We start from the raw sequence: 17,101 nt of genomic DNA, 5'->3' as shown, positions 1-17,101 counted from the left end.
TACTGATATCTGTCTCCTGTCCATACACCAAACTTACACCACATGGCCACCTGCAGCTGCAAGGTAAGTTAGAACATCAAGTATCTTACCTAGGACTGGAAACAGAGCAAGAAGGAAGGAGGGGAAAAGTCTCAAGTAACAGGCAATTAACGCTCAGCAGGAAAAGTATGAACATCATGTCTACAGAAGGAAATAAACAAATTAGCTTAAACATGATAGACATTCACTTCTCTCTCACACAGAAGTCTGAAGTGGGTGGCAGCATTCCTCTGCAAAAACTGTCAGGATCCCTGATTCCTTCTAACTTGTTGCTCTGCTTTCCTTAATCCTTGGCCTTGTCTAAAAGGCTATTCAACTCCTGCCACACTGATACTACAGCCAGTGGGAAAAGAAAAGGGTGGATATGTTCCCTTATCTCCTTCAGGGATGGATCATAGGTTTGCACACATTATTTCCATTCATACCCACTGTCCTGAATTTAGTCTCTTAGCTATATCTAGTTGCAAGAAAGGCTGGGACAAATAGAGGCTAACTGACCCCAAGTCAGCTACTGGTGAGTCTTTGGGACAATCATTTAAGCCACATACTTGGTCCTATGCTGGAAAGACTCACTCTCCTGAGAGACTTCTCAGAGGTCTCTGGCCCATCTTCTGAATTCTGTAAGAACAGAGATATTACCTCTACAAATTTCTTAGAACTGATGATCTCAAGGGGCCTGGTCCTATTTTCATGTGGGAGAAACAAAGCTGGACTGTGTTCCACAGGACTACCTTCTTGACCCAACAACTTGAAGAATAATCATGCTCAGTCCCATTGCGAGTGAAGAGGCCAGACAGGGACAGCGAGAAGTGTCAACCACCATGTGCCCAACTGAAAATTCTGCTGCTTATAATAAGGAGAAAGCAGAAACTAGCAAATGAAAGTAACCACACTCCAAGTAGAACAAAGGGGAGCCAGATACTTGTGTGAGTGAGCCAACCCCCTCACCACCACCACACACACACACACACACACACACACACACACACACTCACACCTTGTAGAAATAATGGTTAAAGTCTAAAAAAAAAAAAAAAGTAGCATAGGCCTCTTATTTCAATTTTTGAAGTATTAGCTGGAACAATGAAAACCATTCATATTTAAAATGGGGGTGAAACTAATAGTAAGAGCTTAAATGGGCGAGAATGGGGCCAGGAACCGACTGTTGCTTTTTAATATAAATTCCTCAGAGTTCAGACTTTTCACCACATGAATATATTTATTATTTTTTAAAAACTTCGTAAACATGTTCAGCCTTTCTATCATCTCAAAAACAGATTTGCCCTATTGTTCACTGTAAGGTACTTATGAACTTGCTAGATAATACTGAGTAAATATGCCTATATTCTATACCACCTCAGAGCTATCACCCTATTCAAACCTGTACTGGCAAAGCCCAACTAGTCTTCCTGCTTCCACTCTTGGCCACTAGAGGGGGTGACTTAAATTCCAAGTAAACAGCATCCCCCAAAGTGGTTCCATGTAGGTACTATATACTCTCAGATCAGACTAAAAGGTCTTTTTAAATCTTAACAAGATCATTTCCCTCACCTGTTCAAAAATCTCCAGTGGCTTACCACACTTAAATTCAGAGCATTTTACTGTAGCCTAGAAAACTTTCATAAGCTAGCCACCATCAGCCTGTCAGACATCATTTTTTTTTTTTTTTTTTTTTTTTTTTTTTTGTCTCTTCCCATGCACTCACCTCTAGTCATCCTGGACCTCTTTGGTATTGTTTATAAGAAAACTATACTTATTCCACCTCCAGGCATTTTGTTCTTGCTGTTAGAGCCAGCTTGAATACTTTCCTTGCCCTCTCCCATCTCCAAGTAGCTCAACCCTTAAATCCTGCTACCTGCTCCTCAGTGAGGTGTCCCCATCCACCCTATCTGAAATAGCTACTGATGGCAGGTCCTCCCACCATCATTATCCCTTAACAAGAGTGTCTACACACGTATCTGTTGATCACTCATCTCCTCTACTTAGAGGATCAGCTTCAAAGGGGCTCCCAGTCCCATACTTCAATACCTAAAACAATGCTGTTCAAATGGCTCTTCAAATATTGCTCAGTATTTGTTGACTAAAATTGAAAATGCTTTATAGAGTGAAATGTTTTTTCTGTAAATAATTACAAGGTATAAACAGGAAATTCTGTGATCATCTACATCATGCCAGGCACTGTACCAGGTGCTTTTCAGGAATTAGTTAAACAATCTTCACAGCATTTGCTAAATCAAGTACTGTTTCACAAGTATTGGATTCTGTAGATGAGAAGCAGCAATTCAGAAAGAACCAAAAAATGCCAGACCCCTACTGTCCAACAGATAGGGTTCCCACAACATACAGGATTGAAAATGGGAAAGTCAGAAAGGAAAGGACGCAGGAGGGGAGAAATAACTATTGAGCTAAAATATATATTACAACCTGGTTTCATGTCTCTTTTAAATATATGTATGCCAGCATTTGCATAAGTTCTTAAGTTTGCTTTTTTTATTCGCAATTGAAATGAAAATAACCAAACTTAGTAAGTACCCCATTGATGTTAAAGACTCTCTATTGGCAGCATATTTCATGGTCTTAATCTCAACTACACCAAATCTGAAAGGTATCTTTATTATTTTTCAATTCACTTTCATAAAACAAAAACAAATACAAGGTACATTATACATATATATATAAGTATATATATATGTACGTGTGTGTGTGTATATATATATATAACTACATACATACTTACATAAACATATATAGTTTATCCCTCCCAAATAAAAAATCTATACAAAGAGCAACACTGCTGAAGCTTAATTGTTGGGTGGGAAAGCTACGAAGTAAAAACTCAAGCTGTTCACCAGCTAAAGAAAGAAAGGCTGAATTCAGCACACAAAATACATACAGTTTAAGAATGTCATTATGTGAAAAAGTGGGTTGTGTGAAAAGAAACCTAAAATGAGTTTCTAGGATCTCCAATGTTGGGGTCATCTCCATCCTGTTAAATCCATCTTAGCCTCTCAGCAGCACCTGCAACATTTTCTACTCACTCTGCTTAGTAGCTCTTTCCACAATTTGTATGACACAGATCATCCCAGTTTTCTTATGTCTGGTTGTCCCTTCTCCCCTGTCTTACATGCTGAAGTTCTTTAAGGCCAGTTTTTTGAATCTTCTTGAGACATCTCTCTTTTCTTAAGACACTTCATCCAAGGCCATGGCTGACAATTTACCATCCATAAGGCAACCCTTAAACTTAACTGCGGTGCCCATTCATTCTCTGAGCACCAAACAATTGGCTTTTTGACTTCTACTTATACGAAGGATTATCAACTCAACTCACCTGTTAGATTTCAGCCTCACAGTAAGATCTATGCTGGATTAAACTGTATTTCCCCAAATCACTTCTCTCTTCAATGGTTGTAAGGTGATAAAAATGAAGGGGGAAAGTAAAGCTCAAAGCCCATGATTCAAAATCTGGGGATCAAACTCTGTGGAAATATCTGATGGTGTGATATATCTGAATCACATAGCTAATTTTTCATATTTGGACATTTCATAGGTATATTTTTCTGAAATAATGAAGCTTCACTATAAATAAATAGAAAGTTTTATTTCTTCAGAGAAAGCTTAAAATAAAAGTTCATTATATAAAATATGTAAAAATAGACTGAGCCTAGTTGAAGCAGGGATGTGAGAATAAGAATGGTCTTCATCTCAATCCCCTGCTTACTACTGATCAGGAATACAGACAACCCTTCTAATTAAAAAAAAAAAAAAAAAAAATGGAAGCTTCATGCTTGTAGGCTTGAGTTGTCTTGTTACATTTCAGAATTCTTTGATGATATTCAGCACTTCTTAAATATCTAAAACAGTATTTTGAGTTTGAGATTTTTTTTTTTTTGGTAGAGAACCAAATTAAGACACATCTCCTTAAATAAAATTTGGAATATATTCCCCTTCATTTGAAGTAGTAAGAATGCAAGTTTTGTGGTAGCAGAATTTCTTCTTTCCACTTTCCAATAAAGAAAATTCATGTAGATCCAGAAATTGATATATTTTTCAAAAGGGCAACAACACTATAGACTAAAGATAAAACTATAACCTAGTTTCTAAAGCAATGTCTACTAACTTTGTAAACCAGGAATAAAATTGGAAATGCAGCCTCTTAAAACACATGTGCTTTGCCCTTTGAATCACAACAGTAAGCGCAGCCTTGAGTCCGGTATGGGAGGGTTTGTGTGGTATCATTCTACCATTCTACAGCTATCTAGATCCAGGAAGAGAGCTGAAGTGCCCTGAAACACAGAGCCAGAGCCTGCAAGAGGGATCTTAGGAGAAAATACAATGCACACACACTGTGGCTGGCACACCCTATATATTCAAAAACTAACAAAGAGTGCCCATGTTGCAAATGAAATAAAACAAAATCCAGAAGAAACACAAAATAGTAAAAGGGAAAGCAATAAAATTAAACATCAGTGATGATGACGAATAAAATGTTTCATGGGCTAGGATTGTAGCTCAGTGGTAGAGCGCTTGCCTAGCACATGTGAGGCACTGGGTTGGATCTTCAGCACCACATAAAAATAAATAAATGAACAAAAAGTATTGTGTCTATCTGCAAATAAAATTTTTTTAAAAATGTTCCCAATCCCCTTTTAAAGCAAAGTTTAGGTAAAAATATATAAAATAATCTTGCTCTATACAAAATATTCAAAAATATGTCTATATATACACACATGTAGATGCATATGTAGATGTGTATATACATGCTTAAAAGCACATGCATAGGTGAATATGGGTGTGTAATATGGATATTTATGTCTCTGATAAACACCCACACACAAAAGTTGTTTCAGTATTACACCTGAAGTTGAGTAATAGTCTAATATAGGCATAAAATGGATCAAAGGGAGTTACTTTTTAGGAAGTATACGCTTATGAATCTTGACACTGCTCTCTGACATCAAAATTTATGACTTAAATACAACTAGAAATGCAAAATTAAGACAGAATAATTTAGTTAATGACAGATAAAGACAATACAGGAATGATTACAGTAATAAATGCTATTTATTGGACATATAGCAAACTTTTAATCCCAATGACAGAATACACACTGATTTGTGATGGAAGACTTAAAACTAATTACATAGTACAACACTCAAAATAGTCAAGAAGTCACATTCTCTGTCAACACAAAATTTAAAATCTATTAATAAAGAGAAAACAAAAATCCTCAAATAGTTGAAATTTTTAAAGAGAAGTTCTCTTTTGATTAACTATCTGTTTCAAGGAGAAAGAAAAAATCTGAATGAGGATTGAGTATTTTATTGAAATCTGAAAGAGGATTGAATATTCATTAAAAATAAGTTCCAATAAGCTGATGCCAACGATACTGAGGTAAATTCATAGCTTTGTCAATTTTCATTATCTTATAACAGAGCAGAATATAATAAAATCCTAAACAAGAAGTCAAATGAAAAGAATATACTCTTATGATTCCCTCTTCCTAAGTCCCCTTAAAAAGAAAAAAAAATTAGGACAGGGACTATTGAATAATCAATATTATGGATTTATGAAACAGAATTTATAAACAGGTATATTTCTAAAAACAATAGTATGTGGCAAATCTAATGAACATTTTTAGAAAGGAGAATACACTCTAAAATAAGACTTATAATCAATGTAAAAGATATTGAGAAAATAAGGGAAAATAAGTTCAACTCTTTGTTAATAAACTTGAAAATATGACCAATTTTCTGAAAACATTTAGTTTTCATATTTTTAACCTGAAATAAGAAGGAATTCTAATAGACTAAGGAAAAAGAAAAAAGAAAAAAACCTAAACTAAGTTCTGGATGTAGATAATAAATGAATTCTTCCCAAAATACAAGTAGCTATACACTCTTCGAGAGGAGAGATAAGAGTAAACTCTTTCTTACTTAATATCATCATTCCTTCAAACCAAACCTGTGATGACAAAGGTCCAGAACAGAAAGCAATAGATCTTTCTCTTATGAATATCAGTTTAAAAATCAAGAAGTAAAAGCATGTGAAACTAAAAAAATCACAAGTATATATACAAAAAATCATAATCAGATAGATGACATCTTGAAAATGCAAATGTGGCTTAACATCAGGAAACCCAATAATCCAATATGGACACACCAACAAAACTAAACAATCGATTCCTTCAATTGCTGGAGAAAGGGAATTTGATTAACATTCAACATCAATTCCTGATTTTTTTATCCTATTAATGCAATAAAAGATAATTATTTAGTAATGAAGAATACTCATCCTAAATCCTCACCAACAACGTGTTCACTGGTAAAGTACCCAAAACATTCCTCAATAAAGCTTACACCGAGACAAGGGTGGGGTAACAAGTACAAATATTGTTCTGGACATTCTAACAATTAGTTACATAAAACACAAGGAAGGTATGGATACTGGATAGCACCACATAAAGCCATCCCTATCACCACATGATTCAACCACCTAGAAGGATGAAGCTAACCAAAACAGTCAACTGTGTACAAACAAGATAAAGAGTTATAACAAAAAAAAAAAAAATTCAGAGTTTTCACATCATGCTAAGTGAAATAAGTCAGACTCAGAAAATCAAGGACCAAATATTTTCTCTCATGTGGAAGCTGGTGGGGGGAAGCAACAAAGCAAAAAAAAAAAAAAAAAAAAAAAAAAAAACAAAGAAAGAAAGAAAAAAAAGGGGGGCAGTGGGGATGACATGGAAATAAAACACCAATAGAAGAGAAGGGGTTGCAGGTGAGGACGAGAGGGCATAGGGAAGTACCGGGGAATAAAATCTACCAAGTTGTGCTACATAAAAATATGAACATACCACGGTGAATCCTGCATAAAATATTATGTATATTATAATTTATGAATTAAAATAACCAATATGTATATTTTATACATAATGCACCAATTAAAATAACAACAATGGGAGGGAGATCAGTAGAGTAGAACAAGTGGATCAGAGGAGGGGGGAATGTGAGGGAAAGGAAGGTGCTAGGGAATGGGACTGATCAAATTATGTCCATGTATAAAAATGACACACTGATGTATGATTATAATGCACACAAAAAAATTTCCATTTATCCATCATTGAATAAACAATACAGGAAATGATAAGAAGGAACAAAATATAATTTTAAATAACCTTGTTATAAATGCAAGGGGTCAACTTAATGAAAACTATAAGACATGACCCAAACATAAGAGACTTGACAAAATAAAGAGATATGTTAAGCTTCTAGAAGACCGAATATAGTAAAAATACCATTGTTTCCCAAACAGGCATTTAAATTGACAAAAGTGAGAGCATTTAAAGTGAAGTATATACATGCAGTGGGCACACCACCAAGAATGTTACACATATCATCTTGTGTAATCATAACAGGAATCCTGGGATGTGGTTATCCCCACTTAACAAATGAAGTACCCAGGGCCCAAAGAGATGAAATGTGTCCATAAAATGAAAGAGTGCAAGAGGAGAAAGAGGCTGAGCAAATATTCTGTCCTGGTGCACTATTTTTTAAAGGGGAATAAAAATGATGAGAGTAATTTTTGATACAGAAGAATGAATTAATCCCATCAGAAATTAGTAAAATATAATTACCATAAATCAAAATTATACTACAAAATTACACAATATGATCCATAGGAAAAAAATTAATGCATCCAATTAGGTAACTCACAAAGAGATGTAAGGAGAAACATACAAACTACATATAAATTACTGAACATGAGCCCATGAACGAATTTGGTTTTATTCCCTATACTATATCCTCAGGACACTAGTTAGTGTAAAACTCACATATTATTGGCTCAATAAATAGTTAACAAGTGAATTTATGAAGGAAATAAGAATTTGGTCTTAAAGTTTAATAAAATATTAGACTGCAACAACTGCATAATTATTTATGAGAAAAAGTAAATTCAACACCTCACTTCCAACTTTCATTCCAGATGGGTAATTGATAATTGTCTAAAAGCATAAATAAGAAATAAGAAGTTATTAAGGAAAGACAAAGTATATTCAAAGTCAGGCACAGTGGTGCATGCCTGTAATCCCAGTGGCTCAGGAGTCTGGGGCAGGAGGATCACAAGTTCAAAGTCAGCCTCAGCAACAGCGAAGCACTAAGCAGCAGTCTCTAAATAAAATTAAAAAAAAAAAAAAAAAAATAGGGCTGGGGATGTGGATAAGTGGTCGAGTGTACCTGAGTTCAATCCCCAGGACTCAAAAAATAAAAAATAAAGTGTATCTAAAAACCAAATAAAATGCACATTATAGAAATACTCCCCAAAAAGGAACACTATTCTTCATATATATATTATATATATTTTTATATATATATATTTTTAAAAATTTTTTTCAGACTGCATTTTGATTCATTGTACAGAAATATATTAGTGATTAATAAGAAAAACCAAAATGTCAATAGAAATATGGAAAAGGGATACTAGACCACACAAAGACACACATTCATCCTCAAAAGCAATCACAAAGGATCAAATTATGTAACAGCTCAGCTATTAGATTGGTAAAGACAGCTTTAAATCACCCACACCCTTTGTCCCAGTAACACTTCCATTGTAGAAATTCATCACCAAATTGAAGGTTATAAAAATGAAGATATTCAAGACAAAACATTTACAAATTGAAATAATAAAGTTTCTAGAAGCAAAGCAGAGAACAAGGATGCGTTCCAGAGTAGGAAGCTCTCAAGTGCAAATCAATGAATAATCTAATAATGAAATTTAAGGAAATCAAGGACTTTTCCTGTACTGTCCACTAAATGAATGCTTGAATTTTGAAGATGGTAGAAAAATATCAAAATGTTCATAAATAAATCTTTCTTTAAATAGTTTAAGGGGTTTTACTGAATAAGACAATTCCTCAAGAATGCCTTCCAGTGTTGGTGTTTTTGTTTTCTGGTACTGGGGACTGAATCCAGGGGTTCTTTACCATCAGGCTACAAATCAGCCCTTTTTAATTTTTATTTTTTTATCAGAGACAGATTCTGGCGAAGTTCCTGAGGCTGGCCTCAAACTTGTGATCCTCCTGACCTTAGCCTCCCAAGTCACAAGCACCACCATGTTCAGCTTAAAGTGTACTTTTTGAAAAAAACCTATATGCATTACTATGCATACACAGAGGAAACATTCTTCCCATTAAATTTCTTGTAAGACCTCTTAGAAAGGGACTCTTCTGTTGGGTACTTGTGTCAGTTCTGACTTTGAGATTTCACTGTTTTCCTTCCCAGTTCAGTTTGGAATGGAAAGCAACACTCATGGTCAGCATCCAATATTTATTTTCTGTTGTTGCTAATGTAGTGATCTATCCATGGTCTTATAATGCATAGATCACAAGTGCTAATGCAATTTAACAGCCTCCAGCTTACGACCTAATGAAGGGAACTTTTACAAGTCTAGATACACTGCCCTCTCTCTGTCCTAACTCAAGGAACTCCTGATTATTACTTAGATGTCCTTTTTTATTCATTGCTTAGAATATCACTATTGTCTTTTCCATAGTATGGAACAATCATTTAAGTGCTCAGTAGTTGCCCTCATTATTGCAAACACTTTCTCCTTGCCTAGATTAAAATAAGCCATTTTTCCTATAGCTTCTCTTTAAAAACAGTGGTTTTCAACCTTAGCTGTACCTTGAAATCACCTGGGAAACTAAGATTATACCCCCAGAGACTGATTTAATTAGTTGATGGTACAGCCTGGATAATGGGATTTTTTAAAAGCTCTCCAGGTGGTTCTAACATGCAGCCAAAAATAAGAATCATAGATTTTTCTTAAGAAAGGAAATCATATAAAAATCTTTAGGCAATCTGAATAAAGTGATCATAAAATGTTAGAGATTTGGGACAATTCCATAATGTGATGCCCACCTACTCTTCAAATTCTAGGCAATATGTCATTTGTCCCATTGATATATAGACTTCTTACCATCAGTAGGTCTTTTCCTGCCTAAAAACTGAAATAGCATCATCAGTATGTAATCCATATCTTAATTCCTAGTCAAAAAAATCTCAATTAATTTGAAGTGCACATAAGAAGCACCACAATTCAAAAGAGGCCTGCTTCATAGGTTATGATAATTGGTAGAATTTTTCTATTCCAAATTCCCATACTTTATCACTTGGCAGTCAGCTTAATCAATTTTTTTAATGTCTTTAATGACCTACAAACTGTGTTGTTTATCTCAGAAAACTACAAATGAAGCTGTTTCCATTTAAAACAAAGAGAACACACACAATTATAAAAGTTTATTTCATTTTATATGCAGTAATCATATATCAAAATAACAGCTAATTTCATTTTTGACCTAAAGAAGCAAACACCAATACCACTTAGTTCATTTGAGTTCTTGTTAGCACAACTCATTCCACCAAACTCACTGCTGTGGTCTCAGGACCCCTGTGAAGAGTTAGACGAATCAGGTGAAGCAACAAGTGTCTCTGGAAATACCATTTTAAGTTCAGTCTGAGGACTTTCTTTAATGGGTGGCTTCAGACTCATTCCCTAGAGGACAAGGTATTCCCTTATCAGAGAATAAACGATCCCAGATCCCTCAGAGCATGGCTTTTTAGACTACTACCAGGTTGGCTGGAAGCCCACAGGCAAAAGAAGGCATACTGTGGGGTTTCAATGCTGCTTTCTTGCCTCTGAGGTCTAGTACTGACAGTGGGAAGATGTATTTGAAGTCATCAGTTCTGTACCAACAGGTATGTCCATTTTTTATGGTTTTCTTTAGAAAAATAGTGTGAGTCCTGGAGGTCTCGAAACATACTTTAGGAACACTGGTTTCTAAAGAGTGAAAAACTTTTTTATTTTGCCTTTATATTATCTTTCCTCTACCCTATATTTCACCAATTCTTCGAGGCATGAACTAAATCTGAGGCTTGTGTGTATCCTAACAAACATGTACTAAGTTCTTATATGCCATTGCACTATGCTAAGAATATTCAGTACCAGGCCACCAGTGTGTTTTAAGCTTCAAAGGTAAGGCAACATACCACTCAGGTACAATAGCTATTAGAAAAGTGATCCCAGCCTTTGCAAATCTGTAGCTCTTTTTTTTTTTTTATAAAGTTGGCTCTATTCCCTAAGCTCCTGTGCTTGAGGATCACCCGAGTAGTCAGAAGACTTGTGCAGGGGGAAAAAAGGTCTATTTCCAAAGTGAGAGAAAGGGGGTGACTCTCCTGCACAGGTTCAATGTCTCTATCTGAAATGCCTGGGATCAGGCACATTTCAGATTTTTTTTTTTTTATTTTGGAATACTTGCATATAGGTAACAAGATATATTGGACAGTCGGGTGCGGTGGCATATGCCTGTAATCCCAGCAGCTCGGGCAGCAGAACAGGAGGACTGCATCAAAGCAAGCCTCAGCAACTTAGCCAGCCCCTAAGAAACTTAGGAAGACACTATCTCGAAATACAAAGAAAAAGGGCTAGGGATGTGGCTCAGGGTTTAAGAATCCCCTGGAGTTCAACACTGGCACCAAAAAAAAAGGTTGGAGATGGGGCCCAAGTCTAAATATAAAATTCATTTGTTTTATATATACCTTATACACATAGACTGAAGGTAATTTTATACACTATTTTTAGTGTGCCTGTTTTGACTGACTGGTCAGATGAGGTCAGGTCTGGAATTTTCCACTCATGAACATTCTGACAGTTCCAGGTTTTGGAAGATTTTAAATTTTCAAATTATTGATACTCAACCTTTGCAACATTCAGATGAGAGAACTAGAGGCAAAAAACCCACTGCATATTATTGCACTCAATACTATTTTGCTCGATGCTCTCTTGCAGATCAATTTTACCTAAGAAAATTTTCTGTAGCTTCACAGTATTATTTGTATATATTTCTCAAACTTAGAATTATCATGGGAAATTATGCAAAGTGGTAGGAGTCATTATATAAAATGGTTTACTTAATAAGGCTCATTTCCTGTGATTATAATGGCAATACACACAGAAAAGCAAAAAAACATAGGCATGTGAACCATATGGGTAGTTATTAGGGGACATGTTAATCTTTTTAATTCTCGCTGCACTTTTTCTACTTAAAAAATTAATAGTTGGCTCTTTTCAACAGGACTTTTACTAATAAAACAAAACAATGGGAGAAATCAGTGACTACAAACTTACAGAACTTTGCTAACTCAAATTATCATCACTAAGTCACATGCACCTTAAATATGGTTTTGAATTCAGACTGGCAATTGGCAAACATACCTCTATGAGAGAATATTATTAACCCCTTCTATGTTGACTGTTTTGCTTATCATAGCCTCCCTACCTTTTAATCACCAAAGACCCTTTTATTTGTAACTTTTTCTCCAGGTTTTTAATGATCTCTATAATTGCCTTTATTAAGTATACCTGACGAACTTGTGATGTTGTTCTTATTTCAATACTAATCCCACCTCTAACCAATGATCTAGAGTCTTCCAAACTTCAAAACTGTTAGCACTTTGATGGTGCAAAGTTAATCAAGGAAAATAAATAAGCACTGGGGCTCAAGCACTATTCACCACTGAAACACTTTGTGATGGCTATGACTTCATACTATCATGCATGCAGCCCTGGATATGTTCACTTGGGCAGTATCACTGGCCCAGTGTGGTGCTATCACATTATCTAGCCCATATTCACCCCAGGATCGAGAGACAATCAGAAGGCATGACCAGCATAAGCTGAAAACTATTACCACTCTGAGTTGAAATAGCCTAGCCAAAAGCAAAGAAATACACATTTTTAGTTAACTTCGTTTAATAGATATTAAGCTCTCAAAGAGCTTCTGGACACAACCTCTTACTAGCTTTGTGGGCGATTTTAGTTAAGTGGGGGGAAAAAAAAAAAGACACTGTGGCTCTGCTCCTGTTCATAAAACCATCCAATCTTACAGCAAAAGGACTTTGACAAGAATCCTTAGTCCTGGTCTCCAGGGTAAAGCTCTTCTCTCTGTGATTAATTTTCTTCATTTACAAAATGAGGACCCTTTCAGATCTCAGTTTGAGTCTCCAAATTCTCAAAGTTGAGAGAAATGAGTAAGCAGCAATATGCATTTCAATGACAACAATTTAAGCTATTAAATCTTTTTACTGGATGTCTGATGACTTGCAGATACAGAATAAAAATATACAATGGATTAGTGATTTTGCAATTATCCTGTTATGTCTTTTATATAACCCAACTGTATAATTCAAGATTTAAAGTAAGTTTTTGGCATTAATTATTGGCTTGTGCATCAAATTCACATGAACATAGTTAAGTTCCCATTTCATTTTGTCCTAGGAGGAAACTTGACTGCCAAGAATTGCTCTAGCTCCCTTCAGCAAGCAGCATGGTTTGTAAAAAGAAAAAAGTGGAGGAGCCTTTTGAATAAGTTTTGAATACAAGCTTTGCATTGCTATAGGGCCTTCTCCTTAATAAAAATTTTAAAAATTCATAAAAGTTCATCTGATTTTGCTTGATAATCTCGACGTTTAGGAAACAAACATTTCTAAGCATTCAGATATTTTTGCATAGGATATATGTGGTGCTTTGTTTCTTTTTTGAAGTTTGGAGTTATTTTGGTAATCCCTGGATAAGGTTACATCAATAGTCTCCTCAGTAGTACTGTGAATGCACCTGGCTGCAAATTCAAATAATTTCTGGAGAAACAAACATTCTATTTGAACAGGAGTCAGAAAGATCTGCACTATTTGAACAACCAAGGGAGAGTCTCCATTAACAAAATGCAACAAGTACTCTCAGTACAAGTCAACTACTAGTAAGGTAAGTTAAGTGCAAAATCATCTTCAAGCATAATGTTCCAAAGAGAAACAGACTCAATTCTACTGACCATTGTTTTTGGACTTAAACACACTGAAAACAAGCTTACGTGCAATACAAAAGGTAAAACTGGAGACTGGTTGGCTTTCCAATACTATGTATGGACTGATACTACAACATAAATGTGAAAACTTATACTTAATTTAAAAATAACTACTGAAGTTGGCAGCTGCCTGACCTAGAGCTGAGAAGATGCAATGGGTGACTGCCTAGAACAGACTCAATACAAGCAACAAACGAGGACATATGATCTCACCTAGGAGTAGCAAACACCAGGCATTTAACCCTGACCTGAGGAATGAATGGTGGCTCATGTCGCACCAAATGGTTTGGTCTGGGAAATGCTACTCTGATTTGTTTCTCTTCTCCAACATGAGCCAGTAGCCTAGAGGATCTTAAGATTTCTAAAGCTGTCTGTGAATTCCCTAGAGGGTTGGGTTACCTGAAGGATCTATGTGATTAGCCTTCAGCTGTTGAGGAGCATCCAAAAAACACTCCAAGAGAATAAATAAACCCAAAACAGCTGTTCACTGTGTGCCTTCAGTGGGCACTGAACCCACTGTGCTATGTCCCCAGCCCTATCTATTTATTTTGAGAGAGTCTCACTAAATTTCTCAGGTTGGCCTTAACAGTCTTACCTGCCTTACCTCCTGAGTTGCTGAGATTACAAATGTGTGCCCAGCAGTTTGTGCCTGTTTTAAAAAGTTGCAAAGAATAGTTAATGTAAGATCTACCCTCTTAGAAAATTCCACATAGTACAGTTAATTACAGGCACTTCCATAGGTGTATACTTATCCCCAAACTCAGCAAGTTGTATCCACTAGACATGTACAGCATTTTACATTTATCATACCTCAATAAAAAACAGGTTGGGTAAATGGGGCTCAGAGGGTTTTGGGAGGTGGTTGGGGAGCATTAGGAAGTGGTGGGGAGACTGTATTTACTCCCAACTACAGTTATATTTCAAAAGTCAATTCAAAGGATGTCCAAATTCCTCAGAGAAATGTCTCATTCTGAATTTACTACTTCAGAAAATTTTTAATAAAGGACTGTGCATCTAGGTATGCCTTGAGCAAACTACAATCTCTCTGGTTCTCCAGCTCTTACCACAAACTAAAGGAACTGTTACAGAATTTCACAAAATCTTCCAGGTTCAGCATTCTATTAAAAAGATTTCCTAGATAGCTTCTATTGTAAACATTTATCCAATTATGGCAATTGGAGTCACTGCCTTTGTCTGTATAGAGCATCAGACTCCTGGGGTCTTGTTTCAGAACTCATGTTGGCAAACATTTCACCTGACACAAACTCCTTCTCTTTGGGGGGAAAGGGCCAAAAACAAAACAATTGCACCCATCAGTTATTTTTCATCAATAGTGGGCTTCATTAGGCCTGTCCAGACCAGGAATTACTTACCCACAGTAACTCTACCAAGCTGTACCTTCTTCAGTGTTTGCATTTGATGTCCTGGCTGTATAGCAACACAGTTAACTTACAAAATTAACTTTGTTTTTTATTCACCAAGGAAAATTTCTACCCCTTCGCCCTAGTGAAGATCTCTCTAGCTAACAGAAAAGTGCTCAGAGTCCACCTGTTTCACCGAGCTACGCACTCATTTTGACCCACAGCAAATCTCAGTTTCAGTAACACTATGCCAGGCTAGGTGGACAGGAATGCACCACTGCTGTTAGAAACTGAAGTTGATGGGAGTTGCATTCCAATCCGACCATAGCCCAGCCAGCTCAGGTGCAACTACTGCAGGGCGGCCACTGTCGATCCGTCTGTCTCGGTCGCGCGGATGGTGAAGCTGTGGGCTCCTGTCAGCGCGGGCCAGAGGGAGATGTATCCTTTGCAGCCTCATACCCGGCAGATGAAAGCACCGTCTTGCCCCCAAAGATTCCCCTGTCCCCAAAGACTAACAAAAATATAGTATCCTGCCGTTTGCAGAGGAGGTTGGCAGAAGCCCTGGAGGTCTCCCAGGAGAAAACCCGGGGGAGAAGTGTCGACAGGAGGCACCCGGTCCCGCAACTCACCTTCTGCTGCCTCCGGGCCATGTCAGTGGGCTGCTTGGCGTTGAAGGGGTAAGCGATGCACCTCACCACGAAGACGTAGAGCTGCAGGCGGATCCTGCGCTCCTGCTCCTCGTCCAGCTGCCTTTCGGGCTCTTCTCGCCCCTCGCTGAGCACCGAGGGGCTCGGGCTCACGGGTCTGGCCGCGCCGCCGCCGCCCGAGCGCCCCGGCGCGTCCCGCCGCCCTTCCCGAGCCGGGGCCGGCGGCACTCGCTGGGAGCCGCTGGCCGCCACCAGCACATCGCGGCTCTCCTCTTCTAGCCCCTCGTCCGACTCCTCTTCGCTGGAAGACGGGTCCAGCATGGTGCTCTGGGGACCCAGCCGCTTGGGTCGCCGCTCCCAGGCGTCTTACCCCCGGCAGCTGCACCCGCGGGTCCGAGGGAGCCGCGGGGCTGGCAGCAGCGGCCGCAGAACGAAAGGGAAACTGGCCAGGGCTTTCCGGACACGTCGAGTTAGATACAGGAGTGTTTCCTACCACCAGGGCGAAAGGGGCGGGCAGGAGCCGGAGGAGGACCGGGAGGGGGGAGAAGGGGAGCCGCCGGGATTGAATAGGCGGAGTTAGCGTTGGGGGTGAGCCCTAGCGCCTCGGGAATTGCTCGGCCAGCCCCGAACTCGCCGACTCCGGGGTCCCTCAGAGCCCGGAGGCTGAGCGGCCGCGCGCCCCGGCGCAGGTGGGGAACCTGTGGCGCCTACAACAAGCAACACGTGGAATGGAATGTTGAGGAGCGGGCGCGGGGCCTCGGAGTGCGCGTGCGCGTGCCGCCGCGGCCGCCCGGGCCCAGGTGCCAGGGTGCTGGGGTGCCTTGGCGCGCAGTTTGCAAAGACCGGGAGTGGCCGCGCGGCTTAGCTAGGTGAGCGCCCACCTGCGACTGCTAGGACTGCTGTGACCCCACCACCCATCACCTCTCTACACCTTTGCCCTGCCGCAAGCTTTCTGGGCAGATTGGAGTGGGATTGGGGGCGGGGAGGGCGACTCCGACCTGAACCTGATGCCCAGAGTTGAACCCGAGCGCAAAAAAGTGGGACCCGGACCGTTCACCTCGAAATACAGTTTCGACAAGATTGAAAAGTCTCTCACGCTTCAGTTAGTGTTCGATGCTTAGTTGAAGTGCAAATGA

The 17,101-nt window shown here is 38.4% G+C and overlaps 1 protein-coding gene across 9 annotated transcripts in view; it reads right to left on the bottom strand.

Moving 5' to 3' along the window:
- Nucleotides 1-16,703, bottom strand: part of CADPS2 (calcium dependent secretion activator 2) — a 556,850-nt gene extending 540,147 nt beyond the window's left edge. For 3 of the 9 annotated variants that reach the window (XM_079149835.1, XM_079149832.1, XM_079149834.1), the window contains exon 1: nt 15,948-16,700. In XM_079149835.1, coding sequence (XP_079005961.1) covers nt 15,948-16,286 — 339 coding nt within the window. In that variant the 5' untranslated portion in view covers nt 16,287-16,700. Of the gene's footprint in view, nt 1-15,947 lie in introns of all 9 variants that reach the window. The other 6 variants (XM_079149836.1, XM_079149838.1, XM_079149839.1 and 3 more) reach the window with 5 other exon arrangements.
- Nucleotides 16,704-17,101: the final 398 nt, after the last annotated feature.

Source organism: Sciurus vulgaris (genome assembly GCF_902686455.1).
Source record: "Sciurus vulgaris genome assembly, chromosome: 8".
NCBI classification, from domain to species: Eukaryota; Metazoa; Chordata; class Mammalia; order Rodentia; family Sciuridae; genus Sciurus; species Sciurus vulgaris.
The sequence above is the reverse complement of the archived record's forward strand: the minus strand, read 5'-3'. Positions and strand labels throughout refer to the sequence as shown.